Source organism: Xenopus laevis, chromosome 7L (assembly GCF_017654675.1).
Source record: "Xenopus laevis strain J_2021 chromosome 7L, Xenopus_laevis_v10.1, whole genome shotgun sequence".
NCBI classification, from domain to species: domain Eukaryota; kingdom Metazoa; phylum Chordata; class Amphibia; order Anura; family Pipidae; genus Xenopus; species Xenopus laevis.
Window position 1 is genome coordinate 114,937,180 of NC_054383.1, and position 25,739 is coordinate 114,962,918.

Sequence of the window (25,739 nt, forward strand, 5' to 3'; positions counted from 1 at the left end):
CAAGCCCTTGCTGTTTATTGCGTGATGCAATGTTTTGGGGAGAACCCCTTTGTCAAGCATACAGAGCAAATGTGCACAAAGTAATTAAAACATTATCAATTAGCATATTAAGTGAGAATACACACAGGTGCAGGAAATTGGTTAATTAAAAATCCCAATTGTGAAGATCAGTCGTTATCCATCTAAGGACCTAAGCAACCGTAGTGAAATGTCCATACTGTATATAAAAGTGTATCTGAAATTTCCAGTTTCAACAAAAAACCGCAATACTTAAATGTCCAAAATTGTCCAACAAGGTATCAAAAATATGTGTCCATTGTACTTCCTTAAGGTAACAACTTATTAAATTAAACAGAGTAAAAAACATTTGCAACAAAGTTGCTATCTTACCCTCTACAGGCAAATTGTGGAATATCTGTCTCTGAAGCAATTTTAACATGCAGATTATCTAGAAAAAAGGAAGAATTGAGACATTAAACCGACAATATAGTTACAAGAAGAATGTCATATTGAACTCCTCATTTAACCCTTTTGGGTATCGTGACTGCAGAAGGCTGATCCAATAACATTGTTTCTGGAGAAGTGTTTGTCATAACAAAGTTAAATGTATTCTGAGCTTTGTAGTATTATTTAGTGTTTTTGTTTGCCTTACATCTTCTAGCATTCATGTCCCGACATCTGCAAAGGCCTGTAATTGATCTGTTTACAGCTGCAGGTTATTTATCAGTTAGATTCAGCTGGAAACATTTTGCCCAAAATGTGCTTACTATTTTGAACTCCAGCAAATATAATACATGGGAAATGAATGGTTTGTTTCAGACTTTGTGACTACATAGCATATAAAGTACATCAATCCTGTGTCTGTGCAACTGATTCTATGCACAAGCAACAAGTTAGGTCAGGATCACCCAAAAAAAATCAAAATGCAGAGATTCATCACTCAGGGGCCTACCAATAAAGCACTAAAATTGTGTTGTTAAAATGTTTGACCACCTTTGCATATTTATGAAATCAGAACAGAGCTCTTTATTATGCTACAATTACTTCGGTTTCAGTTTTTAATTATTTCAGCATCAACTTTTACCAAAATATCATCGGAATCTCCAACCCCCAGCTTATATACGGTAAAACCAACCCACTCAATAGTGATTGTCTATGGCAGTGACCCCAATCAGTAGCTCATGAGCAACATGTTGCTCTCCAACCCCTTGGATGTTGCTCCCAGTGGCCTCAAAGCAGGTGATTATTTTTGAATTCCAGGCTTGGAGGCAAGTTTTGGTTGTATAAAAACCAGGTGCACTGCAAAACAGAGCCTCAATGTAGGTTGACAATCCACATAGGGGCTATTAAATGGTCAATCACAGCCCTTATTTGGCACCCCGGGAAGATTTTTCATGCTTGTGTTGCTCCCCAACTCCTTCTATTTCTGAATGTTGCTCATGGGTTCAAAAGGTTGGGGATCCCTGGTCTATGGCATCTTACAGCAGCCCTTCTGGTATTTGCCAGAACTCACACTCACTGTCAGTCCAAGCCTGTTTTATATTCCTGCTTTGGGAATCATTAGAGAAGTCTGTTGATAATTTTATTGAAATTGTTGACATATTATTCAAGTGAAAACATTTTTTTACCACTTGGCCGAATTCCTATTATGCATTTAAAATTAAAACTAGTATCCAAATTCAGTGGAAATGTTTTGTATATAATTGTATAGCCATTTCCAATACCAGCACTATTCATTCATAGGTATTCAGACTTTTTGGTTTTTTGCTTCCTCCCCACCTTTGCACTCCAACAATTGTCTAGGCCTCCTTCACTCCCATCAGATATATGAAAACATCATAATCGTTACCCTACACAAAAAATATTAGATTCTCCCTCTTCTCCTACTGCTTTAGGGCTCCAAATAGGCCCCTGCACTCCAATACTCTCTGCTGGTCCCTATCACGTTCAAGCCAAAGTTCTAGTTGGATAAAATAAAGATAAAATAAAGATGATCAGTGAATTTGCAGCTTTCCGGGTTACTGGATTTTCGGATAGTGGTGTAGTTACTGCACGTGAACACCATGCCCTTCCCATGAGGAACCCTACTGCAGTTTTTGGCGAAAGGTCCCAGTTTGAACATTTTTGAACATCCTTACATTGAGTGATGTCCCAATACTTCAGTGCATCTAAAAAATATAAACATGATAATCTATACTATCCATAGGGTACAGATTGTCTTCAGTTACTGAGAACAAAGACCAGAAGGGGTTACACACTGATATGCAGCTGGAATGGTAATTACAACAGACACCAAGTAGATTATTAGTCAGAAAACCACAAATTCATGAAAAAATCTAGGATAAAGTTCCAAAGTCTGTATCACTTCCCCTCCTGTGACTTACTTTGTTTACCAACTCCTCTGTGTCCACATGAAATCTGGTACTGAAGCCAAGGTCTTTCCTTGCTAAACTCAAAACAAAGTCAGATTACTCTGGGTTATGGCTCAAATAAAGTGACCTAAAGAAGCATAACAATATAGAGTACTCCAGAACAGATGTCCTTTTACATGCCAAAATACATTCACAAATTAGAAGAAAAGTAAAATTTATAGGCTGTATTAGATGCATGGCAACATCAGGCAATTTCCCTTCCTGTACTCCACTAGGAGATTCCTAGAGTAAAGAATGATGTTACGTTAAACTAAAATAGACACCCTGTTCAACTATTAAAGTCAACTACTCACCTTTAGGTGGCTTTTTTGCCATCCAAACTAAGATGAGGTGCTCACCTCTCCTCATAGGAGAAAGTCCCCTTCTTAGGTATCTCATATGTTGCCTCCCCAACTAAGACGCTTTTTTTTCCATTGACAAAGACTCCAGTAGATCTTTTCACCCCTTGAGATTAGGAGTAAAAATGTAAGGTTTGGATATGTTGACAGGTGTGGAGTTCCTGAAGTAGTTTTAGGACATATACATTTAGTAGCTTCAAGGAAGGTTTAAATGCCAAGAGTGTGAGTTTATTTATTCCATCCCAAGCCCATTCTAAGGCTAAAGTCTGTGGCTAAGGGGAATATGGAATTTACACAAGGCCACAAAGTAACAGATACATGACTTGATATAGAAACTCCACTACTAATCCTAGACTCACATGGGATGATATTATTGGGGCTCATTTTCAACTGTATGTCTTACATGCTGGAAAATGATTGTATTGACTTTTGAGCAACATACTGTGAGTCCTCCTACAAGTTGGTCCTTTTAATGTCTAGAATGGATTTTTCTATTTCAGACCTGTACTGACTACAATAGCCAGGTCTGCCCTTTCGCTACACAGTAGCTCATTTATATAAACTATAGTAGCGATTCTGAAGCACTAAACACAGTTTTTACAAGTGCACGTCAATGGAGTCCTACTGAAAAACAATTTTAGAAACCGCTCTCATTTTTACCTGTTTGGACTCGCTACCTAACCCAACCTGCAACAGTTTTATCCGCAGCCCTATCCGCAACACCCGATAATCACCATTACACAGAAAGTGCTGTTGCTGCTATCCAGAAGTGACCGGGGTAGAAGAATGATTTTAAAACGTGTAAAGGAGTAAAACTAAGACTGTAGATGAGCAGCCTGACCCTCAACCCACAAACTCTCAGACCTGCCAACCCACATCTATACCCGCATCCAAAAGTCCTACCCACAACCTGCAGGTTACCCACTTTTTTGTTAGTAAGCTGCAGGTACCTGCGAGAACCCAATTACCTGCAGGACTCTAGTGCATTATATAATTATTATTATTATTATAATATATATAAATGTATATAGAAACCTTTACTGATCCTATAAGAGAAAAGTATTTTCAGTAGAAAGGCTTCTTCTTGTAAGAGGGAAGAAGTGACATCTCTGCCAAGGGAAGAAAGATAAACAGGGTGCTCCGGGTTACTATTAATAACTAATTTAAAGTTAGCATGTGCATAAAGAAGGAATTTTCCCATCTTCAGGCAAAACTGGCAAGAAGTACAAAGTTTTTTTGGCGCTGGCAGAGTTTTACAAAGCAATGAATTGAATGTCTTGGCTTCTTCCTATATAACTGTGTGAATCCTGTGACTCTGCCACTGATGTTTGTTATTGGTTAGAAGCCATGGGGTTCCTCTGGCTGATACTGCTATTGACATAGCCCTGTGTAATTATTTGGATTGTAAGGGTCACCCTATTTTAAATGATACATTATATCAGCATTAAAAATATCCAATCAAAGCAGGCAAGAAAATGAAATGATTTAAATGTAAATGTATGTTTATATTTATTGTATGTTTCTATAAATGTTCAGTAATCATATGGGTATAGGCTCTGCACATTGTTCTTATTTATCTGCAAATCTGTGTTCTGATGAGGAAAAACAATCATAAACTGCCAAAAAAAAACGTGCCCCTTGACAGATTCAGATAGAATAATTGTTGCCAAGTGCATGCTGCAAAACACTGAGAATTGTTACATATTTCATTATATTTTTCCATTATGGATGACCAACAAGAATGGCAGATAAAGGTAGAGTGTCTCTATAAGGGCAGTGGCCAATGGGGAGAACTGTCTCCGCGATTATTTATGCACGACTGCGGGCAACAAATATCCCAAAAAATGCGTCTCCATTGGAAATAACTGAAATCGATTGTGGTAAAACCAACATATCAAGAAGTCACCTGAGGTTTCCTCCAGAGGCAACTTCAGCAACTTCACAATATGTTGGTTATTCAGTTATTTCCAACGGAGACGCATCTTTGGAAATTTTTTTGCTCAAGGTCGTGCATAAATAATCGCAGGCGTCAATTTCTCCCCATCGGCCACTGTCATTAGGGACACACTGAATCCACTAGTCGAATCCTGAACCAAATCTGAATCATCCTTCGAGGAAGGGTAAAAATGAACTGCACACTCAGCACTCAAAAAAAAATTAATATTTGTGTGACGGAAAATCGTGTGATTTAAATGGTTTGGTTTTGCCAGGCACTTGGATTCAGTTGAATCTAAATCTCACTGAAAAAGGAAAAAACCTAAACTGAATTGGATTCGGTGCATCTTTGGCATGAGGATGCATTTTGTTTGGGACATCAATGAAATCCTGGCAATTTTTAAACTGCCATGTCCAGAATGGAAAGAGAGAGTCTAAAGAAGGGAAACTAAGCAAATACAGGGTAAGGAAGATCTCAGCTAAGATTGGCCATGCTGGGATAATTTACATGGAAGAAAAGGCAATTAAGGTGAGATAAAATTAGAGGAGCATATAATAAATTTTGGGAATAGTACTGTAACCATAATAATGTCAAACTCACTAGTATATTGTGGGGTCTGGGTGAACATGTTCCAAACTTTCAACTCGAGGAGGTGGTGAAATAACCAGCATTAGTGATGGGTGAATTTTTTCGCCTTATTTCCTCTGCAGAAATGACACCCATGAACTTGTATGGCGTTGTGCGACAAATTTTTTTGACGGCCATAGATTTTAATGGGCGTCTGCGACATTTCGCCGGCATCGAATTTTTGCAGAACCAAAACGGGTCAAATTCGCCCATCCCTATGTGTGTAGGCATTCACAGATCCCACATACAGGTGTAGTAAAAGGAAGAAATGGTTACTACTAATCATATAAGGTACAGATAGTCACATTAGGGCACCCCATGATATTAGAAGAAAAAAGATTTCATCTTTTAAACACTTAAAGCTGAGAAGTTGTGATGAGTGAATTTTTCCGCCCAGTTTCACCGCGGAAAAAAAACACCCATTGATGCGTTATGCAAATGTTCGTGGTTTTGCAAATTTTTCGGCAAAGCAAACCAGGAGAGATTTGCTTATTACTACCGGGCAGTAGTGTAATGTACAATGTTGCATAAACAAGTAGTAGACGAAACAAATATATACAAATGCTATAATATGGCAATGGAATTTATTGGTGACTTCTGCTTGATTTATATTTTACTATAGGGGCTCCTTACTGGATCAACTCCCAGAAAACAGTTGGGAAGTTTCCATTGGTTTACAATTTAACCCAAGCAAGCACTGCATTCAATAGGAGATAACGCTTTGGCCATTTTAACATAAACTATTAACTTGAAATCAACTTGTGGTCATTTTAACCCTAACCAGGCATGAACAGAGAACCTTGATATCAATCAAATACAGCATAAGTAACACTTATATGGCCAACAAGCCCTTGAATGTTCTTGCTGAAGGCAGCCCTAGTAAGAAACATAGTAAAGAGCTGCATATAGTGTGTAGGACAATGTAAAAATAGTAATTACATAATAAAAACAATAAGTACATTCCTTATTATTTCTATAGAGCCAAAGCATGAACTGAGATTGTTTATCATTTATTATCAAACACACTAGGGTCAGTTTTATCAGGAGCCAATTAACCTGCCTAACCTTTGGAATGCTAAACATTGCTTGGAGTGCTAAACTTTTATGGTAACTCCAGCTAATCCCCACATATTAAGGCCTGTGACTGCACAGCCAAATTTTGTAACATACTAAAATATCAAAGGCAAGGATCTGCCCCCTGTAATCTTCAAGCTTTAATCACTCAACCAGTAACACCTTCTAGGGCCCTGTATTCAGACTATTGCTCTGTAATGACCTTCAATACCATCCCTCAGGCACTTCCTTCCTCTTATGCATTATCCGGCTAATCACCCCCTCTGTTCTCTTCCTTTCAGCTATTTTGGTTCTATATATCTTTGTTCTGTTAATTAAAGTTCTTTTTGGGAATTGAAGGGGATTCATTTACAGCATACAGTAACTTGACTATTGATGAACACATTTCTGGGAAAAGTTCTAGGCTCTTTTCCTAACTCAATAAAGCAGTGGTTCATAAAGTATGGGGCTGGCCTTGGGGGGGCCTAAAAAAACATCTGAGAAGAAAGGCCTAATAGAGAAATAGAGATTTCTTGAGAATGCATATTTGCCTTCCTAGATACACCTTGAAGGTTAATTAAGTTGACATTTGGGGTACAGGCGTAACTCATGTCCCTAATGTTCTCTAAAATATAGTCGAATAAGTTGTGGACCTTGTTGTGGACTAATGGGGCCCTCAACCAAAATCTGGACCTCCAAGGGAAGCTATAACTGGAAAAGTCAGACAACTACCTCTTTTAAGGTATATATTTAACTGTACGTTTATAACTCCATTCTATATTGCTGCCTCGGGGGGGGCTGCAGATTGATTCTATGCAGCACACTATCTTTAAAGAGTTTGTATGTTCCCCCAATGTCTGCTTGGGTTTCCTCCAGCTATTTTCATAAAGTTCTGCACATATATTTCTGCGTTTATGTTCTTCCCTTTCCCCTTACTTTTTACAAACCAGTCCCCAAATCCCCAAACTACAAGTAGGTGACCATGCAATCAAAACCATACGGCCAAGATATCACAGGCACCTGAGTAAAAGAAAATAACTGGCTGTACCAAAAAAGCACCAGCATGGCCTCTCTTATTTACATGAATGTACAAAATCATACAGCTGAATAAGTTTCCCTTACATCAGCATAGTCCAAGCCTGCCAATAACATTTATAGACATTTTTTCTCCTTCTTTATACTTCCCCCAACACCTAAATTTCCCATTAAGCAAAACCACAAAACAAACACCCCTTTTTCAGAAATTTCATTGCATCAAATAACTAATCTTTTAATCCTATTAGCGGTAATTGAATTTGCTTCCCAGGGAACAAACAAACTCCCGTATTGCACAGTATAGAAGCTACCAAAACTGATCTGCAAATCTGAACAAAACTTTTGTCACTTAAAAAATATGATTGCAGAAAAGTGACCCATCAACCCATACATTGTGCCTGATTATTTATCTGTGTGACTTGTGCAGTTATTACACTTACAGCATCAGCCTGTTTTTGTATACTGACAATAATTCCCATCAATATACTGTATTTCAGTGACACTGAGTATCATGGGGGAGGAAATTATGCCATTTATCACTGTATCATGGTATCATGTATCCTTATTTTGGGGCTTTTCCACTATTTTTCCTCGTTTGGCTTCCAAATGCTGATTCCAAACATTTTGTAATTTTTCTACAGACCTATTATAAAACAAGAAGCACATCTGAACACACATATATATATATATATATATATATATATATATATATATATATATATATATATATAGAAGGCAGAATTACTCAGAAGAACAGACACTTGCCCTGTAACATCTGGTTTTTACCTGACTTTGCACATATGTAACTGAACATAACGACCAAGATATCAATTTACTCATATTTAGAAAAATCACTTTAATTTTCAGCTCCAGTGCTTGCTTCCCCTTTTAACCCAATATAAATGTGCAATATTTAATTCGCTCAGTTGGCAGCCTTTATTTATGAACCGTGTATACACCATAATGGCCATGGCACAAAGGGCACTTTGATAACTGTTTTTGAAAGGCAATTCTCTTACATAATTCCCAGTTCCAATCTCTATTTTTTTACTCAAAGACCTTTCAATCCTAAAATACCCTCCCATGCTACAACATTCTGACCTTGCCCCTGCTAGATATCCCCAATCACATGCACCCTGTAGGCGGGGCTTCCCACTGATAGTGGGTGTGGCTGATGTGGGTTGGAGGAGCCTTGAGGCATAAGAGGATGTTTGGATACAGTCAGAGGATCAGAAGTGTTTTGTCTGCAGTAAGGAGAGATACAAAGTGACTCATCAGAGCTTTCTAAAGGTAACACTATAATGTATTCACGTGTGTATGCACCTGTTTATGATATATTGTGTGGTACAATGAATGTAATGTGTATATATATATTTGTGTGTATGTGCATAATGTACTGTATAGGACAATCTATCCTGTATGTGTATATGTGTATTTATGTATAATAAAATGTATCTAGCTTATATAAGGGATGCGTCAAATCCAGAATTCGATTTGGGCAAAATTTAGCCTTTTTCAGCAGGATTCGGATTCAGACAAATCCAAATGCCTGGCCAAATCGAATCCGAATCCAAAAAATTACAGGACTATTTGTCACACGAACAAGAAATTAAAAATATTCTCTTTCCCCCTTATTTTCCCTAATTTAAATATGCAGATTAGGATTCAGGCAAACCACAAGGATTTGGCTGAATCCTAAAATAGTACATTTGGTGCATCCCTAGTTTATATGTATAAATAATATACATAAATATATATAAAATAAATGTACAAGTTACCAGGGGTGCATCGCCAATGAGGCGAGTTGAGGCTGTCACCTCAGGCGTCAGCGCCCCACTAGGTACCAGGGGCAGCAAAAATGCTGCTTCTGGCACTTTAAGAGCGAATTTCTGGGGGAGAGGGGACAGCAGCAACTGCTGCTGCCTCAGGCGGCGGAGGTGCCAGGATCGCCCCTGCAAGTTACATATACTTACTTGTTGGGCACACAGATGCACTATAGTTATTTGTCTTGATGAAGAAGGCTCAGCAGAATGGCGCTAGAAAAGAAGAAGAGGCCATGGCAATGCAGAATGCCAAGCATCTTAAAGGAGAATTCAACCCAAAACTTAAAAAACACCTACCCTACATAGACCCCCTTCCTCCTCCCCCAGCCTAAGTGTTACCCCAGGCAAATGTCCCTAACGTTTTATTTACCCCTCGGTGCAGATTTAGGCATCGGAGTTCACGGGCGCCATCTTCAGCAGCTTCGCTAATCTTCGGAATGAGACATGCGCTTCGGCGCATGCGCAGTTGTCGCTAAACAGTAAATTGCTCCAACTGCGCATGCGGCAACATGCCGGTCTAATTCCGAAGATTACCGAATCGGCTGAAGATGGCACCCATGAACTCCGATGCCTGAATCTGCACCGAGGGTAAGTTAAACGTTAGGGGTATTTGCCCGGGGTAACATTTAGGTTGGGGAAGGAGGGAGGGGGTCTATGTAGGGTAGGGAGCAGGTGCGGACTGGTAATCTGTGGGTTCTGGCAAATGCCAGAGGGGCTGCTGTACGGCTCCATAGAAAGTTACCATATAGTGGGCTGGTAGGAGGCTGTTTGGGGCTCTGTGTACTTGGAATGACAGGGCCTATTTTGACTCCCAGTCCAGGCCTGCTGGGGAGGTAGGGGTTTTTCAAGTTTAGGGTTGAATTCTCCTTTAAATGAGTGCAGACAATTACATAAATCAGGGATGTCTGTCAGGAGCCCTCTAGCTGTTAGGCTACAGCTACCATTATTCCACCAACTACCTTTGGTACTGTGGACATAAAGCAAATGGCCAGTCTCTCCTACCCTAAAACCTGACTGTAGAAGCCCAATGTTGCATGAGGGGTGGGCAGGAGGAGGTATGTAAGCTCTGCCCTCTACCGTCCCCTAAGTTTGCCATTATTGCAGGTGCAGGCTGCAACGGGCCACTGTATTTACTACCACTCTGCACCTAGCACTTGACTTCCAATCCAGCACTAGGTGCAGAGCACAGCCAAACCCTGGATGCAATTGCTTTTTAAGTGAGCACTCAAGGGCTTTTGCACCCCAATGTACTCTTGTGTTTGAGGGTCATGGAAAATGACCCCTTTATAGGAGAAATATTATGGGCACATGGTATTCTATAGCCTTATTATGCACTGCCTAAAGGGTAATAAGTGGAATGTTTGTTCATTTCTATATATGTTTATTATCTAGTTATTTTCTTGTTTCTACCCACAATCTACTTCCAGAAGGTGCCCTTTTTTGCACTGAAAAGATGAAGCTTCTTCTCGCACTGTCTGTGATTCTGGTTACATTCTGCGTATTAACAGGTACGTCTAAAAGGTTATTACTGGTCATGTACAGCTAAGGCCCCACACACAGATAAACCACTTTCAAGTGGTGGTCACTGACCCCAACTAAAAAGTCCAACAGTAAAATTAGTTTAGGTGCCCTCTCCCAAACTTCAGGAATAAGATATTTTTCATTAAAATATATTGCATTACTTATCAGTATCTCCCTGGACCCTATACCTCCTGGGTCCCTCAGCAGTCACAGGATCTGCTTTAGCTAAGCCCCCGACAGCTGCATTTTGTCAATGACCAGGAATTTGATGTCTGTAGTAAAAAGGGGATACTATATATATGTGGGTTACAGTGGCAGCTTAGCCCTGTCCAGTAATCCATAGCAACCAATCAGGTTTGTTTTCATGATTCATTAAACCAATAAAAAGCAGACTGCCTATTGGTTGATTCATCTTACTAAAGTGGGTGTTGTACTAGAATCTGTCTAATCATTGGCTCAGGTTTGCCTTATAAGTGCTTTTTTTTTTTTTTTTTACTTTTTTAGAATGCAAACCTTCAGAAGCAGATGCAGAATCGAAGACCATCAAGGATCACCTTGAAACTGCAGGTACTGCAATAAAAGATTTTGGAACCAAAGTGGGAGAAAAAACCAAGGATTTTTTCAAGGATTTGCACAACAGTGAGCCTATGACTAAGACAAGGTACAGTATCTTTTCCTGACCTCCTCTAGCTCAGTGGCATTCTCTAAACAGACAGTGGTGACTACTGATATATTCTATATTCTACTGGGGGAAATAATGCACAAATGGAGCACATTTTTCTTCATGCTGATAAACAATAATTTGATTTTGAAAAACAAATTCTGAATTTTGACTTACAAGCAGTTATACAACTGAATTTGAAATACAAGTACCTTTGGTAAAGGTGCTAGCATTCTGTTAATACCTTTAAGAGTGTTTTGGGTGGTTTCTTGCACAAACATAAAATTCAAGCTAGAATTAGATTGCAGGCAGTAGCGGTACGGGCGTTGGTAGTTGGATGCCAGGCAGTAGAGGTGAGGTTGTTGGTAGCTGTATGGCAGGCAGTAGAGGTGAGGGTGGTGTAAGTTGATTGGCAGGCAGTAGAGGTGAGGGTGTTGGTAGCTGGATGGCAGGCAGTAGAGGTGAGGGTGGTGTAAGTTGATTGGCAGGCAGTAGAGGTGAGGGTGTTGGTAGCTGGATGGCAGCAGGTCTGGACTGAGACTCAAAATAGGCCCTGGCATTTCAGGTACCCAGAGGCCCCAACAGGCCACACAGTGGCCCAAACAGCCCCCCACCGGCCGACTAAATAGTGAGTGTCTATGGCATCTTACAACAGCCCCTGTGGCATTTGCAGAACCCACAGATTGCCAGTCTGGGCCTGGATGGCAGGCAGTAGAGGTGAGGGTGGTGGAAGCTGATTGGCAGGCAGTAGAGGTACTGGCATAGGTAGCTAGAAGGCAGGCAGTAGATGTGAGGGCGTAGGTAGTTTAATTGAAGGCAGTAGACGTGATTGTGGGAAGTCTATTGTGAGGTAGTAGTGGCAAAGGCATTGGTAGTTGAAAGGCAGACAGTAGAGGTGAGGGGGTGGAAGTCGATTGTCAGGCAGTAGTGGCAAGGGCGTTGGTAGTTAAATGGGTAGAGGTGAGGGGGGTGGAAGTCGATTGGCAGGTAGTGGAGGTGAGCGAGTAGGTAGCTGGATGGCAGGCAGTAGAGGTAAGGGTGGGAAGTCGATTGTCAGGTTAGTAGAAGTGAGTCTGTAGGTAGCTGAATGGCAGGCAGCAGAGGTGAGGGTGGTGGAAGTCGATTGTCAGGTAGTGGAGGTGAGCAAGTAGGTAGCTGGATGGCAGGCAGTAGAGGTGAGGGTGGGAAGTCAATTGTCAGGTAGTAGTGGCGAGGTTGTTGGTAGCTGTATGGCAGGAAGTAGGAGTGAGGGTGGTGGAAGTCGATTGGCAGGCAGTTGAGGTGAGCGCGTAGGTAGCTCGATGGCAGGCAGTAAAGGTGAAAGCGTAGATAGTTGGACGGCAAGCAGTAGAGGTGAGGGTGCTGGAAGTTGATTGTCAGGCAGTAGAGGTGAGGGTGTTGGTAGCTGGATGGCAGGCAGAGAGGTAAATGTGGTGGGAGTCAGACTGCAGGAAGTAGAGGGGAGGGTGTTGGTAGTTGGATGGCAAACAGTAGAGGGGATGGGTGGTGGAAGTCAAAATGTAAGTAGTAGAATCATAGCTAATGGAAGATGGGCTGCAGGCACTACATAAAGTAGGTGGAGTCGGAAGGATGCCAGTAATAGATTTATGCACCTGCAGGCGAATTTCAGATCTGTTTATACATAACATACTCAATTACCTGGTGTATTAGACCAAGCTGTCCTAGAACATTTACAAGCTTAATATCTTTCTTTATTTCTGCCAGGAACTGGTTCTCTGAAACTTTCAAGAAAATAAAGGAGAAGGTGTCCAGCTCTGACTAATACACCTAGACGTGACCAGCAAGATTCCACCCCAAGAGACCTTCATGTTCTGACCACCAATGTGCCTTGTAATGTTGTTCCAGTCATGTCAGCCTAATGGCGTATCCCCACTGATCTCCATTAACAAATAAAGTTAACATTTATTACCTGGGTTTGCATGGTTCTTAAATCCTTGCATGGAGCTTAGGCTATAGATATAGACCAGCTGTTGTAGTAATAAAATCCACCAGAATCCCTCTGGTAGTCGGTTTGGAAGGGGATGCTGGGAGTTATGGTTCTGTAACAGCTTACTCTATTTATGTACGTTGTATGAAGAATGAGTAGATACCCTAGAATAATATATTAACTGAAATGAGTGTAATGGTCTCTTACAAAACACTGCAGTGATGTGTTCTCAAACCAATGAATTGATCTACCAGATCACCCAATCACATGTGCGGATCAATCACACACACACTTGGGACTGACAATATCTAAATAACTAAGGGGGTTATTTATCAAAGGTTGAGTGTTGGAGTTTTTATACCTCGGATAATCTCGAATGAACTTGGAACTCGAATGGTATCTAATTTCAGAAAAACTCGAATGGCAAACTCGATTTTGAGAGTTTGAGTCCTGAAACCCGAAAACTTGAATCGATCGAGATTTCAGCAAAAAAAACCCCCCTCAAATCTCTAGAATCTTTTGAGTTTTAAGACATAACCCTCCAAAAAAACCTTGAACATCAAACAGGCTGTTAACATCCTCCAATGGTTTAAGGGACCTCTGTCATAGACTCCTACACGACCTTGACAGGTTTTAGATGGTGTATTTTCAGATTCGAGCTATTTCCAGGGTCGGGGTATAATAAATCTAAACAATTGTAGTCTCTTTTATTAAAAAAAAAATATGACCAGTTTTTACCAAAGATACAACTCGAATTTTTGTGGAAAAGACAAAACGAACCTTAATAAATCTACACCTAAATGTCATCCTTAGAAAGGTTGAGGCACCCCATGTGGCTTCATTTACTAGAATATTTTACAAGTTTCTCTCTGGGTTTTTTTTTCACCCAAAACTGTTCACCAGCTCTCCGGGGGAAAAAAAAACAAGATAACACACCCATGGGCTTAATAGTTGCAAGTTAGTTCTATCATTTTAATGATAGAGAAATTAAAAAGTATGGAAAATCAACAGACGGATGCGGCCGTGATCCGATGGGATCACGATGGGATCCGATGGGAGCCCCTTTAATGGCACATGGCGGAAGGTAAGCCTGAGGCATTTTGTTTTTCTCAGCTGCTTCTTCATAAGGACACCACCAGGGAACATTGATGGCGGCAGAAATAAGAGCAACTTTTTGTTTATTTGAGATACATCTCATTATGCTCCTGACCATGCCATGTTACGCCCCTGATCACATCCCCAGGCCTGTCCAATACTGCCTGTACTAAAGCAATTTATTGAGGCCCTTGTTAAAATTAATTTGGGTGCAGATTAGGGATGTCGCGGACTGTTCGCCGGCGAACTTGTTCGTGCGAACATCGGCTGTTCGCGCTCGCCGAATGTTCGCGAACGTCGCGCGACGTTCGCCATTTTGGGTTCGCCTTACCTGGCGCTTTTTTTTGACCTCTCACCCCAGACCAGCAGATACATGGCAGCCAATCAGGAAGCTCTCCCTCCTGGACCACCCCCACACCCCCTGGACCACTCCCCTTCCATATATAAACTGAAGCCCTGCAGCGTTTTTTCATTCTGCCTGTGTGTGCTTGCAAGAGCTAGTGTAGGGAGAGAGCTGTTACTGATTTCACTGATTTCTTTGAGGGACAGTTGATAGTAAGTTTGCTGGCTAGTAATCTACTTGATACTGCTCTGTATTGTAGGGACAGAAGTCTGCAGGGATTTGAGGGACATTTTAGTTTAGGTAGCTTTGCTGGCTAGTAATCTACCTTCTACTGCAGTGCTCTGTATGTAGCTGCCTGCTGTGGGCACTGATCTCTTCTGATCTCATCTGCTGACTGCTGTAATAACCCAATAGTCCTTGTAAGGACTGCTTTTATTTTCTTTTTTGTTGTTTTACTTTGCTACTTTAACAGCCAAGTGCTATTAGTCTAGCAGTGTTGGGGAGTGGGACTGGTGTGCTACTGTGCTGCTCCTAGTAGTTCAGCAGCACCAACCCGAGAATATTGTTTTTTTTTAATATACATATAATTTTTTTAATTTTTATTTTACTTATCTTACTGTTCTTTAAGGTGTCCAGTGCTGTTTGCTGTTCTTCATAGTAGTGCACCAATAGTAGTGCACTTGCAGGCATTATTTGCCCAGTGGCCATCTAGCTGTGTGAGCTTTTTCACATTCTGTCTAAATATCAATAATAATACCGTCTCCAGAAACACCACCTGAGTGACGTTTTTCAAGCAGCAATAATATATTCCGTATCCACCACTGCTGTAGTGTATACGTTGACCTTGTAGGCATTATTTGCCCAGTGTGTTCTTCATTTTCAAACCACTGCCACTTAGCTGTGTGAGCTTTTTCACATTCTGTCTAAATATCAATAATAATACCGTCTCCAGAAACACCACCTGAGTGACGTTTTTCAAGCAGCAATAATATATTCCGTATCCACCACTGCTGTAGTGTATACGTTGACCTTGCAGGCATTATTTGCCCAGTGTGTTCTTCATTTTCAAACCACTGCCACTTAGCTGTGTGAGCTTTTTCACATTCTGTCTAAATATCAATAATAATACCGTCTCCAGAAACACCACCTGAGTGACGTTTTTCAAGCAGCAATAATATATTCCGTATCCACCACTGCTGTAGTGTATACGTTGACCTTGCAGGCATTATTTGCCCAGTGTGTTCTTCATTTTCAAACCACTGCCACTTAGCTGTGTGAGCTTTTTCACATTCTGTCTAAATATCAATAATAATACCGTCTCCAGAAACACCACCTGAGTGACGTTTTTCAAGCAGCAATAATATATTCCGTATCCACCACTGCTGTAGTGTATACGTTGACCTTGCAGGCATTATTTGCCCAGTGTGTTCTTCATTTTCAAACCACTGCCACTTAGCTGTGTGAGCTTTTTCACATTCTGTCTAAATATCAATAATAATACCGTCTCCAGAAACACCACCTGAGTGACGTTTTTCAAGCAGCAATAATATATTCCGTATCCACCACTGCTGTAGTGTATACGTTGACCTTGTAGGCATTATTTGCCCAGTGTGTTCTTCATTTTCAAACCACTGCCATCTAGCTGTGTGAGCTTGTTCACATTCTGTCTAAATATCAATAATAATACCGTCTCCAGAAACACCACCTGAGTGACGTTTTTCAAGCAGCAATAATATATTCCGTATCCACCACTGCTGTAGTGTATACGTTGACCTTGTAGGCATTATTTGCCCAGTGTGTTCTTCATTTTCAAACCCCTGCCATCTAGCTGTGTGAGCTTGTTCACATTCTGTCTAAATATCAATAATAATACCGTCTCCAGAAACACCACCTGAGTGACGTTTTTCAAGCAGCAATAATATATTCCGTATCCACCACTGCTGTAGTGTATACGTTGACCTTGCAGGCATTATTTGCCCAGTGTGTTCTTCATTTTCAAACCACTGCCACTTAGCTGTGTGAGCTTTTTCACATTCTGTCTAAATATCAATAATAATACCGTCTCCAGAAACACCACCTGAGTGACGTTTTTCAAGCAGCAATAATATATTCCGTATCCACCACTGCTGTAGTGTATACGTTGACCTTGTAGGCATTATTTGCCCAGTGTGTTCTTCATTTTCAAACCACTGCCATCTAGCTGTGTGAGCTTGTTCACATTCTGTCTAAATATCAATAATAATACCGTCTCCAGAAACACCACCTGAGTGACGTTTTTCAAGCAGCAATAATATATTCCGTATCCACCACTGCTGTAGTGTATACGTTGACCTTGCAGGCATTATTTGCCCAGTGTGTTCTTCATTTTCAAACCACTGCCACTTAGCTGTGTGAGCTTTTTCACATTCTGTCTAAATATCAATAATAATACCGTCTCCAGAAAACACCACCTGAGTGACGTTTTTCAAGCAGCAATAATATATTCCGTATCCACCACTGCTGTAGTGTATACGTTGACCTTGCAGGCATTATTTGCCCAGTGTGTTCTTCATTTTCAAACCACTGCCACTTAGCTGTGTGAGCTTTTCACATTCTGTCTAAATATCAATAATAATACCGTCTCCAGAAGCAATATATATCGTATCCACACTGCTGTAGTGTATACGTTGACCTTGCAGGCATTATTTGCCCAGTGTGTTTTCATTTCAAACCACTGCCACTAGCTGTGTGAGCTTTTCACATTCTGTCTAAATATCAATAATAATACCGTCTCCAGAAACACCACCTGAGTGACGTTTTTCAAGCAGCAATAATATATTCCGTATCCACCACTGCCTGTAGTGTATACGTTGACCTTGCAGGCATTATTTGCCCAGTGTGTTCTTCATTTTCAAACCACTGCCACTTAGCTGTGTGAGCTTTTCACATTCTGGTCTAAATATCAATAATAATACCGTCTCCAGAAACACCACCTGAGTGACGTTTTTCAAGCAGCAATAATATATTCCGTATCCACCACTGCTGTAGGTATACGTTGACCTTGTAGGCATTATTTGCCCAGTGTGTTCTTCATTTTCAAACCACTGCCCATCTAGCTGTGTGAGCTTTGTTCACATTCTGTCTAAATATCAATAATAATACCGTCTCCAGAAACACCACCTGAGTGACGTTTTTCAAGCAGCAATAATATATTCCGTATCCACCACTGCTGTAGTGTATACGTTGACCTGCAGGCATTATTTGCCCAGTGTGTTCTTCATTTTCAAACCACTGCCACTTAGCTGTGTGAGCTTTTCACATTCTGTCTAAATATCAATAATATACCGTCTCCAGAAACACCACCTGAGTGACGTTTTTCAAGCAGCAATAATATATTCCGTATCCACCACTGCTGTAGTGTATACGTTGACCTTGCAGGCATTATTTGCCCAGTGTGTTCTTCATTTTCAAACCACTGCCACTTAGCTGTGTGAGCTTTTTCACATTCTGTCTAAATATCAAATAATAATTACCGTCTCCAGAAACACCACCTGAGTGACGTTTTTCAAGCAGCAATAATATATTCCGTATCCACCACTGCTGTAGTGTATACGTTGACCTTGTAGGCATTATTTGCCCAGTGTGTTCTTCATTTTCAAACCACTGCCATCTAGCTGTGTGAGCTTGTTCACATTCTGTCTAAATATCAACAATAATACCGTCTCCAGAAACACCACCTGAGTGACGTTTTTCAAGCAGCAATAATATATTCCGTATCCACCACTGCTGTAGTGTATACGTTGACCTTGCAGGCATTATTTGCCCAGTGGGGTTCTTCATTTTCAAACCACTGCCATCTAGCTGTGTGAGCTTGTTCACATTCTGTCTAAATATCAATAATAAATACCGTCTCCAGAAACACCACCTGAGTTGTTGTTGTTTTTGTTTTAAAAATAATGCCAGGCAAAGGCAGGCCGCCACGCAGAGGCACTAGGGCCGTGCTGCTATGCTATCCTGTGGCCCTAGGAAATTGCCCAGTTTTAAAAAGGCAATGACCCTGAACTCCCAAAATGCTGAAGAGGTAGTTGACTGGCTTACACAGCACACCCCATCCTCTACCGTTTCTAACTTTTACCACAACATCCTCATCCTCCACTGCTATGGGCACCCCACGTAACACTTCCTCCACCACCGGCGCCCCTTCTTCACTGGAGTCAGAGGAGTTATTTTCACATGAGTTTCTTGAACTGAGTGATGCGCAACCATTATTGGCAGAAGAAGATGAAGGAGATGAGGACGTTACACCAGATTTAATTCTGGCAGAGAACACAACAGAGATGGACATAATGAGTGATGACGAGGAGGTCCCCGCTGCTGCTTCCTTCTGTGAGCTGTTAGAAGAAATTGATGCATCTGAGGAGAATGATGATGAGGAGATTGATGTTTTGTGGGTGCCCAGTAGAAGAGAGCAAGAGGAGGATAGTTCAGATGGAGAGACGGAGAGTCAGAGAGGCAGGAGGAGAATAAGACTTAGAAGGAGCAGGGAGGACAGCTCGCAGGGAACAGTAGGGCAACAACATGTATCGGCACCTGTGGTCAGCCGGCCAACGCACCCGCCATTGCCGCCAACGCCGCCGACTTCTACTTTTACCGCCAGATTGCCAGCCTCAAAAAGGTCAGCAGTGTGGGATTTTTTTAATGTGTGTGCCTCTGACAAAAGCGTTGTAATTTGCAATGAGTGCAGTCAAAAACTGAGTCTTGGGAAGCCCAACAGCCACATAGGTACAACTTCTATGCGAAGGCACATGAACGGCAAGCACAAAGCACTTTGGGAGCAACACCTCAAAGGCAACAGGCAAACTAAAAGCCACCCTCCTTCTGGTCCAGCATCTTACTGCTCTACCTCTGCTCTCCTTGACCCGTCTGAACCACCCTCCACTCCGCCTTCCACCTTGACCACCAGTTCCCATTCCCAGTCATCTGCCCCCAGCCAAGTTTCTGTGAGGGCCATGTTTGAGCGTAAGAAGCCAATGTCTGCGAGTCACCCCCTTGCCCGGCGTCTGACAGCTGGCTTGTCCGCACTCTTAGCCCGCCAGCTTTTACCATACCAGCTGGTGGACTCTGAGGCCTTCCGCAAATTTGTAGCAATTGGGACACCGCAGTGGAAGGTACCCAGCCGCAATTTTTTTTCAAAAAAGGGAATACCACACCTGTACCACCATGTGCAGAGCCAAGTCACCGCATCTCTGTCACTTAGTGTTGGGCCAAAGGTCCATATGACTACTGACGCATGGTCCTCCAAGCATGGTCAGGGCAGGTATGTCACCTACACTGCCCACTGGGTGAACTTGGTCATGGCTGGGAAGCAGGAAATGTGTGGCCTCAACAACGACAGTGGAGTTGGAGTCACCGCCACGGATTGCACGCGGTTCTGCCACCACCTCTACTCCTCCTTCGCTCTCTACCTCGTCTTCTTCCTCTTCTTCGTCCTCTGCTGCTGGGTCCTCCTCCTCCACACCTGTGCACCCCAGCTCCCCCTAGGCTATTCGACGTGCCAGGTACGCCGTTGTCATGCTGTCTTGGGGATGACGTGCCTGGAAAGCAAAAACCATACCGGATCTGTACTCCTGTCATCTCTGCAGTCACAGGCCGATCGGTGGCTGACCCCACACCAACTGAAGATCGGAAAAGTGGTGTGTGACAATGGAAGCAATCTGTTGGCAGCACTGAGACTGGGCAATTTAACACATGTGCCCTGCATGGCACATGTTTCTGAATTTAATAGTACAACGTTTTGTCTCAAAGTACCCAGGATTCCAGGACGTTCTCAGGCAGTCCAGGAAGGTGTCAGCCCATTTCAGACGTTCCTATACAGCCATGGCACGCCTTGCTGACATTCAGCAGCGGTACAACATGCCAGTCAGGCGTTTGATTTGCGACAGCCAGACTCGCTGGAATTCAACGCTCCTCATGTTGGAACGTCTGCTGCAACAACAAAGAGCTGTCAACGAATACCTGTTTGAACTGGGTGGTAGGACTGGATCTGCAGAGCTGGGGATTTTTTTCCCCCGTTACTGGGTGCTTATGCGCGATGCCTGCAGGCTCATGCGCCCTTTTGAAGAGGTTACAAATATGGTCAGTCGCACCGAAGGCACCATCAGCGACCTAATACCCTTTGCTTTCTTCCTGGAGCGTGCCGTGCGACGAGTGACAGATGAGGCTGTAGACCAGCGTGACGAGGAGCAGGAAGCGCACGATTTCTGGTCGGAATCACCAGAACGAACCCAGGAACCTGCTGCAACGCAGGGAGAGGTGTCAGAAGTGGAGTCAGAGGAGGAAGGTGGCTTTGTGGAGAGGAGGACCAACAGGAGCAGGCTTCCCAGGGGCTAGTGGTGACCTTTTGGGGACCCCTGGTCTTGTACGTGGCTGGGGGAGGAGACCGTGGATGATGCAGTCCTTGATAACGAGGAAGCGGAGATGGATACCTCTGCATCCAACCTTGTGAGAATGGGGTCTTTCATGCTGTCATGCCTGTTGAAGGACCCCGTATCAAGAGGCTAAAGGAGAAGGACCTGTACTGGGTCGCGACTCTACTAGACCCTCGGTACAAGCATAAAGTGGCAGAAATGTTACCAACATACCACAAGTCTGAAAGGATGCTGCATTTACAAACCAGCCTGCAAAACATGTTGTACAATGCTTTTAAGGGTGATGTCACTTCAGGAACTCATCAACATTCCAGGGGCAGAGGTGCCAGTAATCCTGCCACGAGCGCACCTGCAAGGACAAAGCACTTTGGCCACTCTGTAACGTCAGACATGCAAATGTTTTTCAGTCCAAGGCAGCGGCAGAACCCTTCGGGATCCACCCTCAAAGAACGCCTCGACCGGCAGGTAGCGGACTACCTGGCATTAACTGCAGATATCGACACTCCGAGGAGCGATGAACCCCTGGACTACTGGGTGCGCAGGCTTGATCTGTGGCCAGAGCTGTCACAATTTGCCATGAACCTCTTGTCTTGCCCCGCCTCAAGTGTCCTCTCAGAAAGGACCTTCAGTGCAGCAGGAGGGATTGTAACTGAGAAGAGAACTCGCCTAGGTCAGAAAAGTGTGGATTACCTGACCTTTATTAAAATGAATGAGGGGTGGATCTCGGAGGGTTACTGCACGCCGGAAGACTTGTTCTGAGTTTCTGATTCTGACTCCCCATGCAGCTGTCCTTCTCTGCACGCCTCATGACTCCACATACAGCTGTCCTTTAGCGTCCTCCTCCCTCCACCACCGTTACAAACTACTGCACGCCGGAAGACTTGTTCTGAGTTTCTGATTCTGACTCCCCATGCAGCTGTCCTTCTCTGCACGCCTCATGACTCCACATACAGCTGTCCTTTAGCGTCCTCCTCCCTCCACCACCGTTACAAACTACCTGAATCCAGGTAAATCCTGAGTTTTTCTGGCCTCTGTGCTTCAGTGGCTGCGACCAAAAAAAACAGAATATTTTCAGCATTTATATGGCATATTTTTTCTGGCCTCTGTGCTTCAGTGGCTGTGACAAAAAAATGAATATTTTCAGCATTTATATGGCATATTGTTTCGGCCTCTGTGCTTCAGTGGCTGCGACAAAAATAAATGAATATTTTCAGCATTTATATGGCATATTTTTTCTGGCCTCTGTGCTTCAGTGGCTGCGACCAAAAAAAACCAGAATATTTTCAGAATTTATATGGCATATTTTTTTCTGGCCTCTGTGCTTCAGTGGCTGTGACAAAAAATGAATATTTCAGCATTTATATGGCATATTGTTTCGGCCTCTGTGCTTCAGTGGCTGCGACAAAAATAAATGAATATTTTCAGCATTTATATGGCATATTTTTTCTGGCCTCTGTGCTTCAGTGGCTGCGACCAAAAAAAAACAGAATATTTTCAGCATTTATATGGCATATTGTTTCTGGCCTCTGTGCTTCAGTGGCTGTGACAAAAAAATGAATATTTTCAGCATTTATATGGCATATTGTTTCGGCCTCTGTGCTTCAGTGGCTGCGACAAAAATAAATGAATATTTTCAGCATTTATATGGCATATTTTTTCTGGCCTCTGTGCTTCAGTGGCTGCGACCAAAAAAAACAGAATATTTCAGCATTTATATGGCATATTTTTTTGGCCTCTGTGCTTCAGTGGCTGTGACAAAAAAATGAATATTTTCAGCATTTATATGGCATATTGTTTCGGCCTCTGTGCTTCAGTGGCTGCGACAAAAATAAATGAATATTTTCAGCATTTATATGGCATATTTTTCTGGCCTCTGTGCTTCAGTGGCTGCGACCAAAAAAAACAGAATATTTTCAGCATTTATATGGCATATTTTTTCTGGCCTCTGTGCTTCAGTGGCTGTGACAAAAAAATGAATATTTTCAGCATTTATATGGCATATTGTTTCGGCCTCTGTGCTTCAGTGGCTGCGACCAAAAAAAACTGAATATTTTCAGCATTTATATGGCATATTTTTTCTGGCCTCTGTGCTTCAGTGGCTGCGACCAAAAAAATTGCATATTTTCAGCATTTATATGGCATATTTTTTCTGGCCTCTGTGCTTCAGTGTCTGCGACAAAAAAAATTTATATTGTTAGCATTTATATGGCATATTTTTCCTGGCCTCTGTGCTGCAGTGGCTGCGACAAAAAAAAATGAATATTGTTTGCATTTATATGGCATATTTTTTCTGGCCTCTGTGCTGCAGTGGCTGCGACCAAAAAAAACAGAATATTTTAAGCATTTATATGGCATATTTTTTCTGGCCTCTGTGCTTCAGTGGCTGCGACCAAAAAAATGGAATATTTTCAGCATTTATATGGCATATTTTTTCTGGCCTCTGTGCTTCAGTGTCTGCGACAAAAATTTTTTATATTGTTAGCATTTATATGGCATATTTTTCCTGGCCTCTGTGCTGCAGTGGCTGCGACAAAAAAAAATTAATATTGTTTGCATTTATATGGCATATTTTTTCTGGCCTCTGTGCTGCAGTGGCTGCGACAAAAAAAAATTAATATTGTTTGCATTTATATGGCATATTTTTTGTGGCCTCTGTGCTGCAGTGGCTGCCACAAAAAATTTTTTATATTTTCAGCATTTATATGGCATATTGTTTCTGGACTTCTGGTTCAGTGGCTGCGACAAAAAAAACATAATTTTTCAGGAAAGTACACATGCCTAATTTTTCAGGGTTCTGCAACAGTGGCAAAATCGCATCTTTTATGGTCACCGCAGGTGATCAATAAAGTAGACCAAAACTGGGCCCACACTGCAGAATCAGTGTTTTTTGGTTCACTTCACTGTACATTGAATTACCTCTGCCTGAGCGTGCACGTGCGCAGAAGCACGGTGACTGCTAAACACACCACTACAGAAATATTGCCACCAACAGGACGACCATCCTGGAGGTGAGAAGCAACTAGTAATTAAAAACTATTATTTGCTCACTTGACGGTATCATTCATTAAAGCTCTTTGCGTCTTTTTGCGTTGCAGTAAGCACCGCGTTTCGTCTTTGCGTGTGAACAGGCTGTAACCTTTACACGACTTGATTGGCATGTAGACGCCGGACGTTTTAAAGCATTTTATTACACAGGTTTAGAAATGTAGTGTGATTTCTGCCCTTTACAGCACAAAACGCAGCGCTGTGTCAACAATGGATTTTTTAGAAACATTTTTGCCCTTGATCCCCCTCTGGCATGCCACTGTCCAGGTCGTTGCACCCTTTAAACAACTTTAAAATCATTTTTCTGGCCAGAAATGTCTTTTCTAGCTTTTAAAATTCACCTTCCCATTGAAGTCTATGGGGTTCGCGACGTTCGCGAACCGTTCGCATTTTTGACGCAAGTTCGCGAATATGTTCGCGAACTTTTTTTCCGACGTTCGCTACATCCCTAGTGCAGATTATGGGGAGCAGGAGACTGGGCTGTAGCTGCAGGTAACTGGGTATAAAATAGGCTGACTCCCAAATAAATTGGCATTGCTGACACATCTGTGGCTTCATGGTTCAATCTTTGTATAACTACCTTGTTCCTACCAGGCAAATTTATGGCACTTTTTGTCAGAATATAATCCCAGGGACCTTCCTTTTTTATATATTCATAAACAGACAAAATATGAACCCCTAAGATAAGTGGCAAATTAAATAAGTTTCCGTTTTGTCCAGAACTGATGTGAAACTGTGCCAAATTCACTTCACTATTCCAAATAATCTGACTACAATGTTTTCTTAAATATTATTTGCAATGAATGTGGAGCAAAGACCTCTGTGGGTGTTGAGTATTTGAGAAGCACATAATGGCTAATTGAAGGGTAAATAACAGTGCTGTTAGGTAAATAACAGTGCAGATAGGTTTAAATATTTAGAACTCAGTATAGCTCTGGGTAGCTTCTATTGCATATAGTAGTGCAGGTATGGAACCTGTTATCCAGAATGCTTGGGACCTGGGGTTTTCCGGATAACAGATCTTTCTGTACTTTGGGTCTCCATACTATAAGTCTACTATAAAATAATGTAAACAAAAAATAAACCTTAAAGGTTGTTTTTGCTTCCAATAAGGATTAATTATATCTCAGTTTGGGCATTGTTTTATTATTACAGTGAAAAAGGAAATCATTTTTAAAAATTTGGATTATGTCATTATAATGGAGTCTATAGGAGACTGGCATTCCGTAATTCGGAGCTTTCTGGATAATGGGTTTCCGGATAATAGATCCCATACCTGTATAGTGTTCCACATCTTTGATTGCCACCTGGTGGTCTTAAAGTATAATGCAACAAGGTGCGATAAATCAACATCTTCATAGAACTTGCAGAGCATAATGATACCAATAATCTCACATCCAGCATGGGCAGTTTATGTTCTATTGTGTGAGCAATTCACATTGAGAACACAGCTGATGAACTTGTTTTATCCCTCA

The 25,739-nt window shown here is 41.9% G+C and overlaps 1 protein-coding gene across 1 annotated transcript; it reads left to right on the plus strand.

Moving 5' to 3' along the window:
* The first annotated feature begins 8,573 nt into the window (after positions 1-8,573).
* Positions 8,574-13,355, plus strand: apoc1.L (apolipoprotein C-I L homeolog). Its single transcript, XM_018226325.2, has 4 exons — positions 8,574-8,711; positions 10,672-10,752; positions 11,270-11,426; positions 13,152-13,355. The coding sequence occupies exons 2-4, from the start codon at positions 10,698-10,700 to the stop codon at positions 13,207-13,209; spliced, it is 270 nt and encodes an 89-aa protein (XP_018081814.1). The 5' UTR covers positions 8,574-8,711; positions 10,672-10,697; the 3' UTR covers positions 13,210-13,355.
* The last annotated feature ends 12,384 nt before the right edge of the window (positions 13,356-25,739 follow it).

Bases quoted from the DNA above. Each gene is read 5' to 3' on its own strand.
- apoc1.L (XM_018226325.2), top strand. From the start codon at position 10,698: ATGAAGCTTCTTCTCGCACTGTCTGTGATTCTGGTTACATTCTGCGTA. The intron at 10,753-11,269 runs GTACGTCTAAAA...TTACTTTTTTAG, and splicing joins TACATTCTGCGTATTAACAG to AATGCAAACCTTCAGAAGCA. The intron at 11,427-13,151 runs GTACAGTATCTT...TATTTCTGCCAG, and splicing joins GAGCCTATGACTAAGACAAG to GAACTGGTTCTCTGAAACTT.